General features: G+C 33.5%; 5 protein-coding genes and 1 pseudogene across 10 annotated transcripts; 1 reads left to right on the top strand and 5 right to left on the bottom strand.

Moving 5' to 3' along the window:
* Positions 1 to 6889: 6889 nt before the first annotated feature.
* On the bottom strand, positions 6890 to 7937 carry LOC104735988 (putative GPI-anchored protein At5g19250). Its single transcript, XM_010455892.3, has 2 exons — positions 7705 to 7937; positions 6890 to 7512 (listed from the first exon to the last, which is right to left on the bottom strand). Exons 1-2 carry the CDS (start codon positions 7781 to 7783, stop codon positions 7004 to 7006), a joined length of 588 nt encoding a protein of 195 aa, XP_010454194.1. The 5' UTR covers positions 7784 to 7937; the 3' UTR covers positions 6890 to 7003.
* Positions 7938 to 11039: 3102 nt separating this feature from the next.
* LOC104738049 (RGS1-HXK1-interacting protein 1-like) lies at positions 11040 to 13125 on the bottom strand (annotated as a pseudogene).
* Positions 13126 to 13391: 266 nt separating this feature from the next.
* LOC104735987 (putative GPI-anchored protein At5g19230) lies at positions 13392 to 14483 on the bottom strand. The gene is made up of 2 exons (XM_010455891.3): positions 14128 to 14483; positions 13392 to 14013 (listed from the first exon to the last, which is right to left on the bottom strand). The coding sequence occupies exons 1-2, from the start codon at positions 14204 to 14206 to the stop codon at positions 13508 to 13510; spliced, it is 585 nt and encodes a 194-aa protein (XP_010454193.1). The 5' UTR covers positions 14207 to 14483; the 3' UTR covers positions 13392 to 13507.
* Positions 14484 to 15674: 1191 nt separating this feature from the next.
* Positions 15675 to 16620, bottom strand: LOC104735986 (putative GPI-anchored protein At5g19250). The gene is made up of 2 exons (XM_010455890.3): positions 16450 to 16620; positions 15675 to 16348 (listed from the first exon to the last, which is right to left on the bottom strand). The coding sequence occupies exons 1-2, from the start codon at positions 16526 to 16528 to the stop codon at positions 15840 to 15842; spliced, it is 588 nt and encodes a 195-aa protein (XP_010454192.1). The 5' UTR covers positions 16529 to 16620; the 3' UTR covers positions 15675 to 15839.
* A 258-nt stretch (positions 16621 to 16878) lies between these two features.
* Positions 16879 to 22661, bottom strand: LOC104735985 (DEAD-box ATP-dependent RNA helicase 58, chloroplastic). 5 transcript variants are annotated; one of them, XM_087481885.1, is made up of 11 exons: positions 22316 to 22661; positions 22133 to 22226; positions 21927 to 22036; positions 21714 to 21827; positions 21488 to 21592; positions 21193 to 21351; positions 20954 to 21022; positions 20782 to 20871; positions 20564 to 20704; positions 20228 to 20487; positions 19715 to 19749 (listed from the first exon to the last, which is right to left on the bottom strand). In XM_087481885.1, exons 3-11 carry the CDS (start codon positions 21930 to 21932, stop codon positions 19731 to 19733), a joined length of 963 nt encoding a protein of 320 aa, XP_087338011.1. In that variant the 5' UTR covers positions 21933 to 22036; positions 22133 to 22226; positions 22316 to 22661; the 3' UTR covers positions 19715 to 19730. The 5 variants fall into 5 exon arrangements, with proteins under 5 accessions (XP_087338013.1, XP_087338011.1, XP_087338010.1 ...); XM_087481884.1 differs by having other exon boundaries at positions 21927 to 22040; positions 22316 to 22635; XM_087481886.1 differs by lacking the exon at positions 19715 to 19749 and having other exon boundaries at positions 20064 to 20487.
* On the top strand, positions 17118 to 20097 carry LOC104735984 (glucose-1-phosphate adenylyltransferase large subunit 1, chloroplastic). Of its 2 annotated transcripts, none has more exons than XM_010455885.3 (15): positions 17118 to 17392; positions 17506 to 17619; positions 17709 to 17879; positions 17960 to 18052; positions 18128 to 18211; positions 18297 to 18352; positions 18449 to 18542; positions 18637 to 18749; positions 18836 to 18908; positions 18989 to 19069; positions 19171 to 19257; positions 19350 to 19454; positions 19538 to 19644; positions 19756 to 19816; positions 19913 to 20097. In XM_010455885.3, the coding sequence occupies exons 1-15, from the start codon at positions 17168 to 17170 to the stop codon at positions 20012 to 20014; spliced, it is 1566 nt and encodes a 521-aa protein (XP_010454187.1). In that variant the 5' UTR covers positions 17118 to 17167; the 3' UTR covers positions 20015 to 20097. The 2 variants fall into 2 exon arrangements, 1 of the variants encoding a protein (XP_010454187.1); XR_015578324.1 differs by having other exon boundaries at positions 17168 to 17392; positions 18641 to 18749.
* Positions 22662 to 23288: the final 627 nt, after the last annotated feature.

The raw sequence follows: 23288 nt of genomic DNA, 5'->3' as shown, positions 1-23288 counted from the left end.
CGATGATCAAATCAAGATTTATGTTAATACTTCATATTTCTGAATGAGCTGACCGTTTGAAACTTATTGGTCTGTTTCAATCTATGTAATTCACTATAGTCCCCACCAACTTGACCTCTACAAGATTAGTGACGCAATGTCTTTTTTGGAGTACTGTGCTTCAATTAGGTTAAACTTTCATATTTAATCTGAGAATGTAGACAGATCATTTAAGTTCAAAAGTGGCAATTGGGTATGTTTCTTTGTGGCTAAGCAGAGCAAAAGGATTGGTGAGTGGTTTATGGACGTCAAATATACTATTATTACCAACTGATTACGACCATGACGTGGTCCTCTTTCTATTCTCTATCCTCAAAACGGTCACCAACCTGGATATAAAGTTACGATTTTCCCCTTATTTATTTTTAGCATTTTTATTTATAAAACCACAAAAAAATGAAAGTATTTAGTTTAACTAGAACCTTTTTTTGTTCTTTGAATGTGGGCGCTTCCTTTACATTCTTTTATGATATCGCTCTCTTTGACCGAATATTTAACCAATTAATTAACTTGTGAAATTGATTGCAACATCAAGTCTATGTTGAGTATATATGAGCCAAAGCATTATTAATAAGCTGTATTCTAAGAAACGATATAATCACTTTAATTACCACGTAATTAATGAAGTTGCTTCTTTGTAACAACTAGAACTAAATGCGTACGATTTTGTGAGTGTGTGTGTCTTAACTATCAAAATAGTTTTTTTTAAAACTAATATTATCCTATATATCATACAATTGTACATGGAAATTAAATTGCAACTTTTTATTTTTTATTTTCTATCGAATAAACATGAATCGTGAATCGTTAATTTTGGACATGTTAATTTTGCAAAAGCTTGGACATGGCAAAAAAGCTTGGACATGTTAATTTTGCGGGTGTACTGGATTGATTCCGTGAATCGTGAGTAGTGTCAACATGGCGACAAGACCAAATCCTAGCTAGTACTCTATTGGTGGATTTGCTCCTGCATGTTCTGCCCTAAAATATATACTTTAGTTTTCTTTTTCTCTGCCAACTTATTTGAAGCATCATTGAAGATAAGAAGTTTCAGAAGTAAATTTCAAATCCATTAAAGATAACGTAACCCGTAAAAGGGTTGTTAAACAACGAATGAAAACTGATACCGATATTCATGATAGGAAATCTCGAACCCTTCGAATCCCACTAGCGCAGTATAAAACTTAGCAGGAACCCAATACGTCGGTGGGAAACGTATTCTGATGAGATTTGCATGCGGTTTGTAACGTGGATAAAATTACGAATATTTTAGGAAAATGTATAAATTTAGTTCAGGAATTACTCAAGATCTCCCAGGAAAACAAGTATACAAGACTTTAAATTTTGAAAGTTCTAATTTGATGTATGAGTAGTTCTGTTGGTCTAGGTCAAAAAATTAATTCTTTCTAACTTCTAAGTGTAGAATTGCTCAATTTTTCACTTTAACTACATGAGTATAAGCCTATTATTTAAGGTCTATTTGTAAATTTGGGAGATCCAATCCGTTCTTTTCCTCAAAAATTAGTGTGGGATGATCCCTTTATAAGCTTGGAGATTTATTATGAGTTAACAAAGCAAAATCTAACTTTTGTATTCCAGAGAAATCTAATACCGATTAAAGAAACCCTACGGTTGTTGTTTATATATTACACTTCCTTTATGAACTATATAATTTTATTTTTATACATATCTCTTCTATATATGTTGACACGAGAAAACCCTAGTAGTTGCTACCCTATAGAGTACGTGTAACAGTAACAATCGACTTCTTCGTTTGAATACACTCATGCACTGACACATGTTTTATTTGTTGATAATAATTCGAGAGAGAGAGAGAGGAATAACAAGAATAATTAAAGAGGTCCAATAAGTCAACAAATTATAATTCTTGGACACGAATAAATGTCATTCACCACATTAATTTTCACAGCGCGCACAGCCATTTAATTTCTTCTTCCTTTTTTTTCTTATTGTAAAAAAGTTTATTCATTGAGTTTCATCAGAAATTTTGGATAATGCTGTAATCCTTGTATGTAGGAGCCAACCAGATTACGGAATAAAAGATCGAGTTACGAGTGGTCTATATCCCTATATTAGTTTTATTTATCTGCATTCGATAAATTACAGAGTTATAGAGAAACACTTTGTTGACTTATCTGCTAGCTGGTATACGGCACTTCACGTTTCAGTTTTAAGAGCATCATTACCCGGAGAATGCTGATGCGTTGCTCAACAAAAAAATAAAAATATATTTGAATATATTACTAATAACAAATTGATAGCTGTAGAAAAAGAATGAGTAACGTTTATACCAAGAGTAACTTAAGCAACATTCTCTTTTTATTTCTTTTTTTTTGTATTTTTTATTTATTTTTAATAAAATAATTTATGGGAAGTAACCAGTAAAGATGGTCTAAATAACGTGTCCTGTTTAACTCGATCGATGTGATTATACTTGCATTAATAATCTTAATTCTCACTAAATAAAGTGTCAAAACCAGCAAACTATATTATTATAGATCAATGTAAAACATTGTTTAAATTTTTTCTTATGAATTAAACAAGATGGTTAAGAGTTAAGACTATGCTGCTATGTAGGCCTGGACATTCGGGTTCGGATGTTCGGGTTTTCGTATTTTCGGATATAGAGATATAAAACCCGATCAGGTATTTTCTAATATCGGGTCGGGTTCGGATCGGGTGTCTTCGGGTTCGGATAATTTCGGGTTACCCGAAGTCATAAAAAAAAAATCTTTTTATCTTCCTCTTCTTGTCTCCTTCTTCTTCATCTCTCTTTTTCAACAAAAAATCCTAGATTTGTTTATCCATAGCCACTACTTCAAAAATTAAATCCTTCAAATTCCCTACCAAATCTAATATTTATAGCAAATTATATGATATGATTCATATTTATCTTCCAACCTCACTCACTTTTCAAACCTCACAAACTATATTTTTTTGTAGATTTGCTTGTCATGTTTCTATTAAAATTGATCTGGGTAATAAAAAAATAAAACAATTATGGGTTCTGTTGATTGAGAAAGAAAAAAATAAATCAATTTTAGAATACATAATTATATATATATATGTATAAATAATTAACGTTTTCATACTATGACATAAAACTAAGGTGGCAAAATGGTTTATGATAAACTTGTAAATGCCTAAGGTATTTGGTTCAAACCCACTTAGATGCATTTTTGTATTTATTTCGGATTAGTTCAGATATCCGATCGGGTTCGGATTCAGATAGTACTAAATACCCGATCGGATTTAGTTTCTTTGAAATTCGGATATCCGATCGGGTTCGGGTTTCAGATTCGGTTAAAATGTCCAGGCTTACCGCTATGCGCTTTGATCAGTTGCCCACAAAAAAAAAAAGAAAAAAAACTAATTTAATTTAATTTAACTTACAACATAAATATGTGCTATTTTCACTAAAAAAAAACTCTTAAATAATTCATGCATGTCTTTATAATACTAATAAATAATGTATTTTGTTTATCCGGACAATCAATGGCCTCGTTGTGAAATCGCAATCTCACTTTGCTTTATTTTATTTTTGTGTCAAATGACTTTTTTTGGCAAAACTTTTTGTGTTGAATGACTAAACGAGACAATCATGGAACATTCAACATTTTACGTAAGAAGATTTTTCTTTTTCAATTTAGTTTCTTGCTAAAGATAGAGAAAACAGGTTTTTTAAAAAAATCTAAAAAACGAAAGAAAGAAAAAGTGAGGGTGAGAAAGTAGATACGATTCTCTCCCAATCTCTCTGATATTTTCAGTCATTTATATATGAGAGATCGTTATATAACTTCATTGTTTGTTAGTGAAAAGAATGTGACGTTTCGAAGACGTATCCTAAACGCAAAATTCACTTGTCTTCTTTCTTTTTTTCTTTCTCTTTAAGCGTCGTGTCTGAAAATAGTCAAGTCCCTCAATCAAAACGCTCCCTCACACTTAGAACACACAAATAAAAAAGAGGAAGCACAGAATCTAAAAGATAGATTATAGAAATCGAGACAAAATCAAGATTTCAAAAAGTGAGAAGATATTCTTGTTTCTATTTTACGCAGCTTTGTTTTTTCCTTTCTTTCTTTCACGTCTATCCACCAACCAACCGAACTGCACTATGATGATAAGTGTCAAATGGGTTTTTACTCTCTGCATGTGCTTTCTTGCAATGTTTATTTTCCTCTTTTTTTCGTTAGATTTGTATCATAATGTTGACTAAAGACTCGATCTACTGTGTCAGAGAGTGGGCCGGTAAATAGTAAAAACAATAATGTACCAAAATACACTTATTAAAATTACAGAAAATAGTGTACTAGTCCATAAACAAAATGCATTAAAACATCAACATTATTCTTTAGTATTATGAATATTACTAATTTTGAACTTAATATGTTAGTTTTTGTTTTTGACTACAATGAAACCCAAAAATATATAAGTACTCATCATGTTTAAATTCTATCCTCTTTTTTCCCTGTTTGAAATGATACATCTAAATTCTTAGCCTATAGTATACCTAGGAAATTAAACAAAACTGAATATGGGGTTGGAGAGACAGAGTTCATTATGAATATAATGCGACTGTGGTTTGGAAATAAACAATATCTGGAGCTGATCCGTTGAGGTTTCAACTTTGGAATGGTGCTATCGTAAGTAGTACGTAACATTAGTCGTATAAAAATAAAATAAAAACATTAATTGTAAATATTTTTATTTTAATATCTCTTATTTATGATTATATTTTTCTTAAAAAACTAAAAACGACGTATTATTGACTTCACAAAAAGTTGGACTGACTGATTTTAGAAAAAAAATATCATATTCAAGTAAGAAAATCCTCTAAACACTGTAAATGATTTGAAATTGTTGAAAACTTTTTTAACTTTGAAATTCATCACACTTCTTCACACACCATGAGAAAATTATCTACCAATCAATCACCTTTTATGTGAAGTGAACTATGATGGATTTAATCAAGAGAAATTTATAAATTCTGGTATGTACAGTAGCAATTTTTATTACCAATGCCACTTTTATTAAAATATTTTCTAAAATGCCATATGATCCACTTTCATCTATTTAAAATAACAAAAATGCCCTATATTTTATTTTCCTTCTTTTCTCTTTGGATCTCTCATCTCTCTCTCTCTCTTATTATCACATATTTCTTTCTTTCTTCAAAAACAAATAAATCATCACACATGATATATGAGACTCTTTCTTTCTTTTTTTCTTATCTTTATTTTCTTTCTTTCCCTTCTTTTCTCTCTCTCTTTTTGAAGATATTAATTTCAGATCTGTTTACTTTTTTGTTCTCTATTACTCAGATTTGCGGTTCAGCTGGGGGACACAAGTGTTGGAATCCAAGAAACCATCATTGGAAGTCAAACTAGATATTACTTTATAGACCATATTTAGAAGAGATGATTCGGATCTTGTCTACCGACATTTATGTATCAGTGGACTCCGCTTGTCGATTGTATGATTAGTGGGCAGACCTATAGGGGTGGACCAGATTTTTGTTTTCGAAAGACAAGTGTTGTCACCAAGCGGATCTGGTCCACTAAGAAAACCGGTAGACAAAAACGTGGTGGACATTACTTTATAAACCAGATTTAGAAGAGATGATTCGAATCTGGTCTACCGACATTTGTCTATCAGTGGACTCCGCTTATCGATTGTACAATTAGTGTGGGCAGACCTACAGGGGTGGACCAGTTTTTTGTTATTGAAGGACAACTGTTGTCATAAAGCGGATCTGGTCCACTAAGAAAGCCGATGGACAAAAACGTGGTAGACAAAAACCTATCCAAGCATTGATTTTGGTCCACCGAAGACACAATAAGATCTGTATATGCGTCTCCATACATGCAGGGTAGAAAAATGGTTTTATGTTATTGATAGACAAGTGTTGTCAAACCAAACAGATTTGGTCTACTAAAAGTGCAGAAGACATAATTGTGGTGGACAAGTGTTGTCAACAAAAACGATATGGCGAAGGACCTAAGTGTAGTGAACAAAAACTTGGTTGCACAAATTTTTTAATTTTTAATTTTTAATTTGTCTTCATGTAATTAAAGGATAAAAATGTATTTACTCCTACAGCATAAAACAAGAAAATAACATTTCTAAATACAAAACAATAAAGTGACGTCTTTCACAATTCGAAAGTCTAAAGCACTTACGCCGACAAAATATTTTACACTTTTAATGTAAAAATCATGGGCCTATCCAGTATGGGCTAATTTCTTCGGTTTTATACGAATGGGCCTACAAGCACACGATATGTGTGCTGAAGAAATTATGGGCCTACTGCTGCAACAAAGCAATAAATTAATATTTCAATTATGTAGATAAAAAATGATTATATTTATGTATCCTTTTTCTTAAAATAAAATATACACTAATCTCGACAGTGAGCTCCTTTACAAATGGTGTTGATAGTCTACAAAAAAAAAAAGTCATTTAATAATATTTAGCTTAAAGATTGGGTTTCTAATTAGAGGAGCAACCTAGAAGTAGACTAGCTAATCCTTGTTTGTTATAGAATCTTCAAATCATATGATACATGTTTGATTTCCCAACAAGCATAATGCAAAAAGAAGAAGAATATAATCTTGGTCGTGTAACAGAATCACTAACTACAGTATCCCAATAAAACAATACGATAGTTGTTCTTGTTAACATTAAAAATGAATATGTGCTGCGTTTAGGAGGCCATATATATTCAATATTCTCATGGACTTCTCCGTATAGGTATAAGAAGATTAATATCGTTGCTTGTTTGTCGTAAGATTGTATTAACTCATTCACAAGTAGTAGAAGGAAAAAGCGATTTGCTCCAATATTGTTCTTCTCTTTATTGTCATAAAAATTCACAACAATCACACAACATATTATGAAAACAAATGAAATAAGGTCATTAAAATATGGAAAACAAAAACGGGACTCAAAACATGAGGAAACAAAGGAGAAGAAACAACAAACTCGAAGAAACAAGGCCATGAACTGTGATTGAGAAAGCTCCAGAGTTAGTAGCCGGAGAATAGCTACCCTCGGGTGTGCTTGTAGTGAGGACAACAACAACCCAGTTATCCTCAGAACCAATACCAATTCCAGTGAACTTAGAATCATTCAAACTCCTGGAGTACTGTGACTTTGTGTAATTGTTCATGAGAAGGGTCTGGTCAAGGTGAGGAACACAAGTCGGCAAGATCACACCGTCTCTAGTAACTGTAATGTTGAGTCGGCATTTGGTGAGGAGTTTAGGGAAGTCTGAGAAACCAGGTTCTGTTCCAGGAACTGCAGCTGAGCCACTGTTGTTTGTGCAGGGTCGGTTCTTGAATTGGTCTGCTAGTTCGTCTGCGAGACATTCTGCGTTTTCGTTCTTTATCAAGGTTGTTATGTTTATAGACGTTCTGTAGTTGTTGATGACTGTAAGAAGAACATCTTCTTCATCTATAGATTTAAAAAAAAAACAGAACACATACAAAAATTGATAAGCATATCAATCGCAAATCGCCATTGATCGAGAGATCTCTAGGCTTGTATGAAACAGATTAGACGATTTATAAAACTAGATCTTGGTCAAACAACAGAGTTCAAGAAACCTAGAAATTGAAAGAACAAAAAAAATCAAGAAGAGGTTACCGTTGTCGGAAAGAACAGGACGATGAAGGGAGAGAAAGACTGAGAGAAGAAAGAGTAGATGGAGCTTCGATATCGCCATTGATTCAGAGGTTCTTCCTTACTTCTTTGCTCACTTTTTGTTTTTCTTTGCGTATTTATTTATGAAAATTTTAGTTCATTTTGCTTTCTCGACTCTTCAAAAGTCGTGGCTTCGGTTTAAGAAAAATAAATCTATTTGTCTTTTTAGATCATTTACAAACGAACGTGTTGAATTAAAAATTAATCAATTAAACAATTGAATGCAAACAATCTTGAATTAAAAATTAAACAATTGAATATATACAATAAGGATGCTGAATGATCTGGAGTTGAATGTTGGATTACAAGGAAGAAGACTATGTCATATGTAGCAGGTAAAAATTGGATGCTGTGAAATCATTAGGACTGATTGAATAAATCATAATTAACTAGTTTTTATCATTAATTTTATATATTATACAACTAAACTAGATATCAGGGTTATTTTTTTTATAAAAAAATATAATTTATTTTAGAATTTAACTATACATATAACTAATGTTTAATTTGTATTATTTTAAATGTACAACCTTGCAAATATAGATATATTAGTTAGTATAGAAATTAGAAAGTATTTTGTTTGAGGTTTATTATAGTATAACATACAATTAAATAAGTAGTGATTTATAAAAGGAATATACTGTATTTTTTATTTATTTACATATAGTAGTATTTTTATTATTATTATTTTTTAAAAATATATACAGGATAATTTTGTATTGTAGTTTTTTATGTTTTATATATAAAGAATCAATTAATTTTAGTATATGTAGCTTAGTTGCGAAATGCAAATAAAAGTTGTTAACATTTATTTGTTTGACATGAATTCCATATTGTTTTTCTTTTAATAAACTTTGTTATTAAAATGGATTATCCAGATGTGTATATATAATTTGTTAGAAATGGAAAAATCGCTATTTGAACAAAAAAAACTAATTCACTATACTAATTACTTACAAATATATATTACATAATTGACTTCTGTATTAATGTAAACTAATATTGTTTTTTTTTGTCTAGACCAACAAAATTGTTTTTATCTCACAAAACAAATCTATCATCTTCTTCGTCATTGTTTCATCCCGTCCATTGCGACATCTCTGCCCATCTTGATTTTTAGTTAATCGATTTTATCATCTTTATTTGTCATGATTTGTCTACGAAAGAATGTTTAAGTTTTCTGATGAAAAAATAGGAGACATCATTATTAAATTTCGTTTTTTGGCATATCTAGAACACGAAATAGTGTTTAAGTTTTCTGGTAAGGTTTTTGTAATTGTAATTGTTGACGTATAATCAGAGATTAGGTGCAGAGTATTTGTATACTGATCATTTAGGTCGATTAAACAAACTTGTGCACGCAAAAAATATTAGTTTAAGCAACTAATTGGGGGAGAAATGAGGTGTAATCTGTTTTATATTTGGAATATTCTTGGGATATGATATATTTTAGCATTTAAATTTTATTTTTTTGAACATATATATTAGGGGAAAATAATTAGAATGCGTTGAGATCGAAAATCTTGGCCACGGTCCACGGATCCTACCCCAAGATTGAAAATCAATTCGTTTATTAGGCCGATTGTTTAGAAAATGTATATATGGAGAAAATATTGTTTTGTAAAATTGGAAACTTAATATTAATTAAATTAATTATAAACTTAATACTTAATTTTATTAGGATAGAAAATCTTGTTTCCAAAAATGGAAACTTAATATTAATTAATTAAATAAAAAACAAATTAATAATTAATGGTAATGACATGCTTGTAAATAGATTCCAACTTCAGGATTTATTTGGTAAATGTCTCCAAAAATGTATATATAGATATTTGTTTTATTTGATTTGGAAAATAATAAAAAAAAATTCTAGATTCAAAATTTAATACGCAAATCTCAAAATATAAACTTTAAGTTGTTTTATTAATAAGTATCTCTATTATATTGCTCGTTTTTATTTTACTTGTTAGGAAAAATAATAATAAAGAATGAAAACAAGAAAAAGAAATCAAGTGTATGTCTGATAATCACTTCTGGTTTAATGTTTGTTTGCCTCTCTCTGATCAAATATTAAAAAGTCATAACAATATTTTATAGGTTTTATAAGATAATTACAAAAACTAGAAAACATAAACGTAAATAAGAATATGAAATAAAAATCGTGAGTTAGGATCTTGAGTTTTAATAAATAATATATCATTGAAAATATAAAAAGGTTTATCAAAAACTGATCAGATGTTGAATATTCTTATTTACTTTTATATTTTCAATAAAAAGGTTTATTAAAAACTGATCAGATGGTGTTTAATAATTCAACATCTGATCAGTTTTTAATAATTTTTTTTATATTTTCAATGATTTATTATTTATTAAAACTCAAGATCCTAACTCACCATTTTTATTTCATATTCTTATTTACTTAGTCGATCAATTAAACACCACATTAAAAAGAATATGATATAAAATGTAAAAAGTAAATAAAAAAAAATTATGGTGTTCAGTTGAGAAACCGATGGGGATGGTTTTCGTACTTTTGTCCACTTTATTTGATGCTACGCAAACAATTTAACTTTTTCTTCACTCAAATTTAAGAGTGTAGTTATGACCATTTATACTTTGGTATGAAAGAAGTTGTACCATTCTATTTTTTCTTTTTGTTTTTTTCTCTCAAATCATAACTATCTACAATAAGATGATTTTGTAGTCGATTTCATAAATATTTTTCGTTTTGTTTTTATTCTTTTTCTGGCAAGTCTTAAAAAATCACAAGTATACACTATATCTCATGTAATTCCTAAGCTTTTATTGTCTAACGATATTTACAGTTATATACGATTACAGTTGAATTTAACAACTTCCATTAATTATATTTGCATGGCATGAGATAACAAACTAAATTGCAAAAGTATATTCTAAGTAAAAAGGAGAAGAAAAAGTCTAACATTATTTTCTATGCCATTGCAAGACAGATCGAGACAAAATAGCAATGTTTGAAAATCTTAATAAAAACAAAAACTGGTGGTGTACAGTGTACTTAACGGTTCATTCTTGTTCGTATGGGATTTAGGGCATGTGCATCGGTTAGGACTGATATTTGGTCCTTCAAATATTTTATTTTTATTTTGAGAGTTTCTTAAGTTTTGTACTAGCATGGGTGTCCTTTATAGTTAGTCCTCTGGAAAAAATAATAGTATTTTTAATTTAAAAAATTAATTATTTAAATAAATATGTAAAAAAATATTAAAGTTTTAATTAAAATTAAACATATAACATTAACATTATAAACATAAGAAAATGACAAAGTGAATCTGAAAATTTCATCAAGAAACTGATAAATCTCAACATTTCCATGGAAATTACAAGCACCTAAAAGAGTTCCCCATACAACAGTGTCTGGTTTCATTGGCATTGTTTTGATGAGATCACATGCTTCTTCCAGCTTCCCAACACGTCCCAAGAGATCGATCATGCATCCGTAGTGCTCTAGCTTTGGCGAAACCTTGTGAACTTCCTCCATGGACTTGAACAATTCTTGTCCCTTCACTACCATCCCACCATGAACACAAGCTAGCAGCAACCCGACAAATGTCATTGCATCTGGTTTTCCTCCTTCTCGCTAAAGTACCAATAGAAAAATCATAAGTGTTAGAACTCTAAAGAACAGAGGAATCAACATGCATTTGAACTGAAGAAGAAACAAAACAAAAAATGCTCACCAACATTTGTGAATAAAGCTCAAGAGCTTCGTTGTGTTTCCCGTGAGTAGCTAGACTACCAATCATTGAGTTCCAGGAGCACAAATTTCTCTGGTTCCCAATTTCATCGAACAAACGTTTCGCTACATCAATCATTCCACATGTTATCTTATTACAAACCTTTGGTAGCTTATACCAGATCTTTCCTGAAACAGAACATACCTCAGTTATAAGTTTAAGCTGATGAACATAGTCTTTCCCCGGGAATAGAGGCTCCCCTGTCATAATCTCAGCAAATATGCAACCAACAGACCAAACATCAATCGCATATCATTTCCAGAGTTCCTATAGATATAACAGAAGTAGCCAATTGCCATATTAACACAAATGATGTCAATAGCTTAGTAAAATAAGTGGGAGCGTCGATGTTTGGAACATACATGAGTTCAGAGAGACCGCATTTCATATCCTTCTATGCTAAAGTCGCCCTCTCAAGCAATTTCTTGCTCTCCTTTTTCATTAAGTCTGCAGACTAGTGTTTGACGAAAGAAGAATCTTCTTGGGCCTGTAAGCAGTAGAACAACAGAAAATCATATTCAAACAAGACACATCCAAGTAAAACAGATGTAATACTATTTGGATGCTCCTACGCAAAGGAAACTTGTAAGTTGTAAAAGCGATAAGAGAGTAGAGGTTATACCTCGCATCAGAAGAAGACCAGCAGCGACACCAATCCCAACAGCAGCAGCTGGATGCTCTTTTGCGTATGTCAATTCTTCTGCAAAGAAAACAAAACCAGCAGAGGATACAATCAATAAACCGTGACAACTCTAGTGAATCATGCGAGGAAGATTATATAGTTTCAGATCACTATAAGATGCACTACAAGTACATATGAAGGTTTTTAGGCAAATATCTGTTATATGATTATATAACAATGGTTTGATCTAAAATACTAGTTCCTAAGCACTACATTAGTCTACAAGTATAATTTGGCTGCAAGTTACCTGTTACTTTGCTGAAGAAAGCATTCTCATAGGTCTTATATTGAGTCAAAGCATGTGGAATGAAATCCTGCAATTTCAGAAACCAAAAAATCAAAACTACAACAGGATTGTACGGGAGACGGAAGACACAAATGTAGATAGGGATCACTGCCACTAAGTTGTAATGCTATTATTCAACAAGAAGATTTCACCAAATGAACAAAAAACTTAGCACCATGACAATACATAAAAACGTCTAATCAGAGCAAAACCTGTTTTGAATCGAACTCATTTCAAGTAATTAAAGCTTATGAGATATTGAATTCCAAATCCATGCTTTTGTTGCTAATAAGAATCTCGATTCATAAGAAATGTCATGGTGAACAAAAGAGAGAGAGATTTAACAAACCTGTATAGAGCGGAAATGAGAGGTCGAGTTTTCACGGAAGGAACGAGCAGAGCGCATGGCCGAATCCGTCGATTCCTTCACCGTTTGTTGGAGATCACCCACCCATTTCTCCGCTTCTCCCATGGCTTCCCCCACCGAATCAACAACTCCGATCGCTTTATGCTCAATCGCAGCAGAAACAGTTTCATTCGCGATCGCTGGAGCCGAATCTTTGGTAACGCCGGTTGCTTCGGTTTCGCTCATCGTCTCCGATTTGCCTTTTCTGACACCCGAGACAAACGCTACGCTTCTTCTTTCAACTTGAGAACAGAAAAAGAAAAAGAAAAAAGATGAGATTTTTAAACGCCGCCACGTGTTGTGAAGGACGGACGAAAATACGTCCCGTTTGTAGATACGTCCCATTCATAATTCATTCATTTTGATTTAAATTTAACATTTTAATTATGTGGGACGGAAGCAAAATACGCTGATGTTCATGATCTTAGAGGTTATAAAAAGGAGTTTATTAATTTAGTCAATCACAATCGGGTAAGAGGAAACTATGAGAAAGGCGATTTGCTCCAATCTATTATTTAATGCCGTAAGAATTTATCAAATTCTTACCATATTAAGAAACAAAGAAAACGAGGTGACATAAAAAAAAAAAAAAAACAGACTCAAAACATGAAGAAACAAAAGAGAAGAAACAAGAAAGTTGAAGAAACAACAACGCCATTAACTCCGAATGCAAAGGCTCCTGAGATAGCATAGCCACCCTCGAGTGTGTTTGTAGTGAGGACGACAACAACCCACTCACCATCACTTTCAGAACCGATACCAACTCCAGTGAACTTAGAATCATTCAAGTTCTTGAGTACGGCAAGGCTGAAATCGGTCAAGTTAGGGTTCTGATCATGCTTAGGAACACAAACTTGCATTACCGCACCGTCTCTGATTACGGTTGTGTTGAGGCGGCATTTAGTGAGGAGTTTAGGGAGATTTTGGATCCTAGGATCTGTTTCAGGGACTAAAGCTGAGCCAGTGACGTTTTTGCAGCGTTGGTTCTTGAATTGGCCTGCGACTTCGTCTGCGAAACACTCTGCGTTTTCGTTCTTTGTTAACGTTTTTAGTTTTATTGATTTTCTGTATACGTTGAATAGTTCAAGAAGAAGATCTTCTTCATCTGTAGATTTCATAAACAGAAAACACAATTACTTTTATTTTATGATCAGATGAAGCAAACACCGTACCACTAAGTATCTCAATCGATCGGAAGTATATAATTTAGTAGCTGTACCGTTATCGGAAAGAACAGGACGATGAAGGGAGAGAAAGACTGCGAGAAGAAAGAGTAGATGGAGCCTTGAAACCCCCATTATCGATGCAGAAGAGGAAGAGGAAGAGGTTCTCACTACTTCTTACTTGTTTGGTGAGTCTTCTTCTTTTGTGATATATATCTTTTACTTCGGTTAAGTTCGTTGACTCTTTCACTCTTCAAATTCGTAATTGCTTCGGTTAAGTTCTTCTTCTCCACTCGATTTGATGTCATTGCAGACAAATTAAATCAAACGATATTGTTTTTTTCTTCTGTCAAGTGGAAGATATTTTTTGGGATATCTTTTTTTTGTTTGTTTTTCTTTTCATTTTAGTGGGATATTTTTTTAGTCATATTTTTAACTTTTCTACTGTCATGTATTAAACAACGTAATCGCCATTGATCGAGATATTTTATTTATTTATGAGATTTTAAGTTCATTTTGCTTTCTCGACTCTTCCAAATTCGTTGCTTCGGTTTCTTTTTTTATTAAAAATATATCTCTCTTAGACCATTTAAGACGTGTTGAATTCAAAATTGAAAATTAAATAACTGAACATTAACAAATAAGGGTGTGGAAGATGCTGTTGAATTTAAAATTAAACAATTGAAATATATACAATAAGGATTGTTGAACTAGTGACGAATAAGGGTGAAGAATGGAATCATCATGTGTAATCATATGGGAGAAAGACAATGATTGGATATTGAAATGATCAGTGTTAACTCTTAAATATTACTAGTAAACAACTTTCTTTATATATGTGGATAAAGGAAAAAAAATATTTTAAACACACAAAATTATATTAATTATTATCTTAACTAGTTATATCCCAACAATTATGAATTTCAAAAATTGATATTCCAAACAATCCCAATATACGATTTTGATTTATTTTATTAATAAATATCCATATTTTCATCTTTATTACTTGTAAGAAAAATAATAATTAAGAAAAATAATCAACCGTATAACCGTATTTTGTCACTTTTATTTTAATGTTGGTTGTAGTTGGTGGCGTGATCTATAAATTTAATAAAAATTATATATAAGATAATCACAACAAACAAAAAAACATAAAAAAATAAATAATAATAACAAATAAAATTAGTGAATTAGTGTGTTGAATGTTATTAAACAAACTATTCTAAAATAGAAAAATTTATTAGATATTAAATTATTAGGTAGAAGAAGAGAGAGGATGATATTGAAAAAAAAAATTGATGTTTAATTGAACCAATGTGGATGGTTTTTAGTTCTTGTCCGTTCGATTTGATGCCACGCAAACAATTTAACCAACTCAACCAAGGATGCCGTTCTGATGGAATATTTTTTTCCTTCACTCAAATTTAAGAGTGTAGTTATGATCATTTATACTTTGGTATATGATCAGAAGTCGTACCATTCTATTTTTGTTCCTCACAAACCATAAACTAAATTGCGAAAGTATATTATTCTAATTTAAAAAAAAAAAGAAAGATCAAGTTAACACTTAAGAAAGGCGACTTGATCACTTCACAATATAATAAGAAACAAAGAAAACGTTTAACACTATTAAAAAGTTAACACTATTAAGAAAGGCGACTTGCTCCAATATTGTTCTTCGCAATGTTGATTATCACATTTCATAATATAACAAGAAAGAGAGGTGACTTTAAAACGTGGAGAAAAAAAAAACAAAACAAAATGGGACTCAAAACATGAAGAAACAAAAGAGAAGAAACAAGAAAGTTGAAGAAACAAGACCACCATTAACTCCGAATGCAAAAGCTCCTGATGAGTTAGCGGCCAAAGAATAGTCACCCTCCCGTGTGTTTGTAGTGAGGATGACAACAATCCAGTTACCATCTTTGGCAATACCAATTCCAGTGAACTTAGAGTCATTCAAGTTCTTGATTACGACAAGGGTGAAATTTCTCAAGACAGGTATCGGATCATAGTTTGGAGCACAAGCTTTTACTATCTCGCCGTCTCTGATTACGGTTGTGCTGAGGCGACACTTAGCGAGGAGGTTAGGGAAGTTTGGGATTCTAGGATCTGTTCCGGGGACTAAAGCGAAGCCATTGGTGTTTGAGCATGTTTGGTTCTTGAATTGGTCTGCAACTTCGTCTGCGAGACAGTCTGCGTTGTTGTTCTTTGTTAACGTTTTTAGGTTTAGTGATGTTCTGTATTCGTTGAACACTTTAAGAAGATTTTCTTCATCTGTGGATTTCAAAATCAGACCACTAAATATATCAATCGGAAGTAACATTTTAGTAAACAAAAGAGATCAAGAAACTTAAACTGACAAATCAAGATCTTACCGGAGTCGGAAAGAACGAGACGATGAAGGGAGAGAAAGACAGAGAGAAGAAAGAGTAGATGGAGCTTCGAAATCGCCATTGATTCAGATGTTCTTCCTTACTTCTTTGCCGAGTTGTTTTGGTGATGATGAACCCTTTCACTTATTTATGAGAATTATGGACTTATGGTCATGCTTTCAAAGTCGTTGCTTCGGTTTAGGTCTAATGGGATATATTTTATTCTTCTTTACTCAATTATGAGTCTTATTTTTTTCTTCTTTAGGCAACAACTCAATTATGAGTTGAATTTAATAAACATTTATTCTAAGGTTATTTATTTATTCAGAAATACAAATTAAACTCAGCAACAAACTTGAATTCAGATTTCTTGTCTGTTCTTACACCATCTCCATTAATTACATTTTGCATGGCATGTTGGCATGAGATTAGAAGAAACTAAACTGAGAAAGTATATATTCTAAGAAAAAAATTCTCTTTTTGACATAAGTTTGGAGTAGAAGAATATGCCACTGCAAGACAGATCAAGACAAAAGAGCAATGTCTTAAAATCTGAATACAAAATAAAAACTGGTGGTGTATGTGACTTATTGAAGATAGGGTGGACCAAATCCTTCCAAAAAAATCAACTAAAAGACAGTTTCATGCACAACTCTCTTCTCTTCTCTTTTATCTCCTCCCTCTCCTCAAACCTTTCTAGAGCCAAATATTTCCTGTGAAAATGGTGGTTTCTGCTGACTGCAGAATCTCCCTCTCTTCCCCAAGCTGCCTACGCGGCTCCACGGGGTTAACCAGACACATTAAGCTTGGCAGCTTCTGCAATGGTGAGCTCATGGGGAAGAAGCTCAACTTGGCTCAGCCTCCAAATATTCGACTTCGATCTTCTTCTACTAACTTCTCTAAGAGCGTTTCAATGTCTCTAAATAGTGTAGCTGGAGAGAGTAAGGTAAAAAGTTTCAAACTTTTAGCTTCTGCTTTCTATTCTCAACCTTCTTCTTCTATCTTCAAGCTCATCAAATATGCCCCTGCACTACATTTGCTTATCTCAACAACCTCCAGGTACAAGAACTTGAGACTGAGAAAAGGGATCCAAAAACAGTTGCTTCCATTATTCTTGGAGGTGGAGCAGGAACTCGACTCTTTCCTCTCACAAAACGTCGGGCCAAGCCTGCAGTTAGTTGCTTCTCTGCTGCAAAGTTTCCAATATTGCTGAATTTCCTGCCACAAAAGTATAACTAATCGGGAATATGTGTGAATTGTAGGTCCCTATCGGTGGAGCCTATAGGTTGATAGATGTACCGATGAGCAATTGCATCAACAGCGGAATCAACAAAGTCTACATACTAACACAATACAACTCAGCATCATTGAACAGGCATTTAGCTCGTGCTTACAACTCCAATGGAGTTGGCTTTGGAGATGGCTATGTTGAGGTTTCACATTCATTCTTCATCATCTATTATGAGCAAAACTGGTTTGATGCATCTGAGGCAACTGTTTGAAAAAATTTCAGGTTCTTGCAGCCACTCAAACGCCAGGAGAATCTGGTAAAAGGTGGTTTCAAGGTACAGCAGATGCAGTTCGGCAATTCCATTGGCTTTTCGAGGTACAGATCAGACTATAACTAACTTATCTTCACAAGAAAAATCAAGCGGTCTTACAATTACAATTCTTTTCATAGGATGCAAGGAGCAAGGACATAGAGGATGTGTTGATCCTTTCTGGAGATCACCTCTACAGGATGGATTATATGGATTTTATACAGGTGAGACAAGATTATCTGAAACCATGTCTTTCATCAAGAGTTAGTTACTCTCAGAGACTCCAACCATCTCTACTTAAATCTTCAGGATCATCGGCAGAGTGGCGCAGATATAAGCATTTCCTGCATACCAATAGATGACAGGTGAATGCAAAAGACTGCATATAGCACTTTTCCCAACTTATTCTGCTGAATCAAAGATCATGATTTCTTATAGTCCCTTTTTGTGTTACATGGTAGACGTGCCTCAGATTTTGGTCTTATGAAGATAGACGACAAAGGAAGAGTTCTCTCTTTCAGTGAAAAACCTAAAGGAGACGAACTAAAAGCAACGGTATGTTTGAAAACTTGGGGGATTAAATTTTTCAGCAATAATAGCATCTCAGAACAAAACCTGAAGATTTGTTCTAACCTCGGGATATCCTTAGGCAGTAGACACAACTATTTTAGGACTTTCCAAGGAAGAAGCTGAAAAGAAACCATACATAGCGTCAATGGGAGTCTATGTTTTCAAGAAGGAAATACTGTTGAATATCTTGAGGTAACACCTATAGTTCTATATTTTGTCCTTGCATTCTAAAAACGATACAAAACAAATATCATATCTTGCAACTGTTTTTTGATCAGATGGCGTTTCCCCACAGCAAACGACTTTGGTTCAGAGATTATACCCTTCTCAGCTAAAGAATTCTATATGAATGTCAGTAACATTCAGATTAAGCACACAAGTTCATTCAATGAGTAACGTTATATCAACGGATAACAAGATATTTTGAGCAGGCTTATCTCTTTAAGGACTACTGGGAAGATATAGGAACAATAAGATCTTTCTTTGAGGCAAATCTCGCCCTCACTGAGCATGTAAGGACGAATATATTCAGGAACAACTCTATTTCCCATGATATTGTTCATAATCATATATACTCGTATTGATATCACATATCTACATGTATACCTTTTAGCCGTCGGCATTTAGTTTCTACGACGCAGCGAAACCAATCTATACATCAAGGAGAAACCTGCCACCATCAAAAATAGACAGCTCTAAGGTAAATAAAACCAGCCATGATATTTACTTCTATACATTTCGGTTTTGGCCCACTTTGTTCAGGATTAACTCTCAACTTCATTACATGTGAAGCTCGTTGATTCGATCATTTCTCATGGAAGCTTCTTAACCAACTGCTTGATTGAGCACAGCATTGTGGGAATTAGATCAAGAGTAGGCAGTAACGTTCAGTTAAAGGTAGGCAAAACATGTATCTTTCTAAGAATGAAAGGACTAGACTCTAAGATTGTATAATGATCTAAAGTGTATGGAAACTCTAGGACACTGTGATGCTTGGGGCAGACTTTTACGAAACTGAAGCAGAAGTTGCAGCACTGCTTGCTGAGGGAAAGGTTCCCATTGGAATAGGAGAGAACACAAAAATTAAGTAAGACTAACTATGAACTTCGCATGGTTTACCTTTGAAACAGTTCTCATTTGTTAAGTTTCCCCATTCCTTTCTTCTTTTATTGTTTATACCTTCTCCTTTTCCCTGAAGAGAATGCATAATAGACAAGAATGCTAGAGTTGGGAAGAATGTAATCATCGCAAACTCAGAGGTAAAATTTTCTTAGAGTTAAGAGAAAAAATGGACCCATCAGATGTACAAATCTTAGGTTGCTAATCTAATTCCACTCTAATGTGATGGTTTGCAGGGTATACAAGAAGCAGATAGGTCATCCGATGGATTTTACATCAGATCCGGCATTACAGTAATCTTGAAGAATTCAGTAATTAAAGATGGAGTTGTGATATGATACCTTTAAAGTTTTAACTGTGAGAACTAAAAAGTAAGAATGCAGAGCATAAGAGTCAAAACTAAATAAAATTTATTTGCTAATGACGACACTTATCATATACTCTTCCCATCTAACTATTTAGTTACATTAGACTGATGGTGTCTGGACTCAACCGTATTTGTGGCAAATATGACAAAGATTCTGCACTGGGATAATTAATACTGTACTTACAAAATGAGTTCCTCGCAGCTGAACATAAGTTCATTTTCGTATCTTTGCAAGACAAATCTTTCCTCCGACATGATCAGATTTGCAACGATGCACTTTTTGTCAGAAAAGGGTATTCGACCAGCTCTTCCAGCTCGGTGCAGATAATCTGTAGCCGTTTGTGGGAGATCAAAGTTGAAGATGTGAGTTGTTTCTGGCAGATCAATCCCTCTTGCTGCAATATCAGTAGAAACAAGAAGAAAACCTCCTCCTTGCCTGATTTCCTATAGGGAAGCATGAAGGTTAGTAGCAGAAAGTACACATCTAGGATTCCAATCCGCAGACAAAAGAACCACGTACTGTTAGTGAAGCTGCTCGTGAATTGAAATTCATGTCCCCTTCTAGTAGGAGAATCTCCAGCGAGCCATTGTATGAAGTTTTAAGGAATTCCATTAGTAGAGTTGTCGATGGTTCATTTCCAGCCTTTTTTGACTTCTCAGACTGAAAAGAAGAAACAGAAAAGGGTGTTAAATGGTTAGATTAAGTGACGTTAAAAGGGAAATAGTGGTTTCCAATACCTGCTCCCCGACAAATATAATAGCTGATTCAGGTGCATCAGACTCTAACAAGGCAAGCAGCACTTGATGTTTATTTGTCTTCTGACACATCTGCCAAAATAGAGGTTAGATGTACTTATAGATTAATATCATCACAAAAGAAGTGGAAGGATGCTAAAAAGTTAAGTCTTACAACGAGTCTGTGAAGAAGGCACAAAGGCATGGGCATGATTGCGCTAACATGAACATGGACAACATCCCTCTGCAGAAAAGTTGAAAAAATACAACTGAACTGAGGCCCTAGTTTAGAATTATAATTTGTTATATTCCCAAATGTAGAATTGGGTGGCATCTACAGTAGCCCAAACCATTTGGTTGATTAGCCAAGCCCGAACATAATTCTAAAGTAAAAGAAACATTTCATAAGCTAACCTTTGTCCACTTTTGCTGTATACAGTCATGCACAAAATGTTTATGCTGGGGAATGGAAGCACTGGCAAAAACTGTCTGACGTTTATCGCATGAAGAAAATGATGTCAAAAGCTTCCGCACAGAACCAACTTGTTTTGAAGAGTAGAATAAGAAATCAACCTACCAAAGTGACCGTTCAAATATATACCGGGGTCAGAATATGTTCTGAGCATGATGTTCAATATGCAGAACAGCCTCAATCATTTTCTATGGAGAACAGTACACAATACATACATACAATTGAGAAAGTTTTTACCTCATCTAAAACAAGAACTCTCACAGAGTCAAGTCTAAATATGTGCTTTTCTAGCATGTGACACAAACTTGCTACCGTAGCAACCAAAATTGCTGGTGGCTCAGCCTGAAAAAAAAAAGTTAAACTTTCTGAACTAAATCACAAGAAGATGTGACTGAAACCCTTTAAAAAAAAACTCTTTTGAACAACCTAATCTATCTAACTTAATAAGATCCTAAAATCCAACCTTGAGCCAGCTTTTGTGCCTTCTTAGCGTACCTCCATCTAAAAGAGCCATTACTGAACATCCTTTCACATCAAAATCCGATTTTGCAGCCAACATTCGAGCAACTTTTGTAACCTAAACCCAAAGAGGCAAACAAATTTCAATCATATCACAAAACATATCAAGTCAAAAGTTCAAGATTTCAAAATCAATGCCTACTACTACTAGACTTACTTGCATACCGAGCTCTCGAGTGGGTACAACAATTACAGCTTGCACAGATGATCGTTGAGGATTAATAAGAGAGAATATGTGTAACAGGTAAGTCAATGTCTTGCCTGAACCTGTCTAAGATCACCAAAACAAAAACATAGCAACATTAACCAAAAGTTTCAAAACAGATAATCAACAGAGAGAAGCATGGTGAGATGAAAAAGGACTTGAGCATGAAGGATGCAGTCACGGCCTGTAAACAAAGTAGGTAGAGCTTCTCTTTGTATGTCTGTGGGTAACACAAACCCAATCTCCTCCATTCTACACCATTTTTTCAAAAATATAATCAATAAAGTTTCGATTTTTATTAGTACTTTTCAAAATCAAAAGCAAGTGAAACGAAAGCTTGCCTGTGCAAAATATGCTCTGGCACAAAACCTTGACAGATTTCACGTAGAGTCAAATCAGTTGTTTCAGTGGCACTGTTGCTTTCGATTTCAGAGAAAGTGTCCGCGACGGCTTTGAGGTTAATAATTCGAGAATCAAAGGAGGATTTGAGAGCTCTCCTTGCGGAAGTAGAGTGAAAGAAACTGGGGTTTAGTGTTGAGAAGAGGGAAGGATGAAAGGTTGAGGCTTTAGGGATGAGAGCGAGGTGAGGAACAAAGAGAAGCTGTGACGCCATTGTTGAGCTCCGAAAGAGAAAACTCCGAAACGAAGAATAGATAACTGAGAGATTAAATGGTTTTTTATTTATTTAAAAAAGATAAAATTATATTAAAATGTTAAATTTAGTGATTTTTTTGGAGGAAATTTTACAGTTTATTTTCACAAATTCATTTGTTGAAGTAATTTGCTTATTTTCTGATGGTATTAAATTGCAAACACAAAAGTTTCAACTACAAAACATGAACCTGTTATGGTTTGGGAACGATTATTACGGATTAGTATTTCAAGATCAACGCTTTAGCTTGTTGTTGGATATTTTAACGAATTAACGGGGAATTATGAAAAAAGAAGGGTAAGTTTAGGCATGCAGCTTCGTTTCATTCTTTTAATGGGATGATATAGGATTGTGAGTTTTTGGAATTCCCGTACCTTGGTGATTATTTGTCCTGAAGAGGTTGGCAGGATAAGAAACCGATTCGGTGTAGATTGGATAGAGCTCTGGGTACTGAGGATTGGCATGACTTGTTTCCGGACACGGTCACAGAATATTTGCCAATGATAGCCTCGGATCACAAACCATTGGTGGTTAGTATTGGTGCCAAGCGGCCACGGGGGCGTCAGTGTTTTATGTTTGATAGACAATGGGTTGGTAAAGCGGGTTTGATGGAGGCTATTGCCGCATGCTGGGGTGGTGTTCCAGTCCAAGACCAGCAAAAC

Source organism: Camelina sativa, chromosome 13 (assembly GCF_030686135.1).
Source record: "Camelina sativa cultivar CO46 ecotype springtype chromosome 13, ASM3068613v1".
NCBI classification, from domain to species: domain Eukaryota; kingdom Viridiplantae; phylum Streptophyta; class Magnoliopsida; order Brassicales; family Brassicaceae; genus Camelina; species Camelina sativa.
The sequence above is the reverse complement of the archived record's forward strand: the minus strand, read 5'-3'. Positions and strand labels throughout refer to the sequence as shown.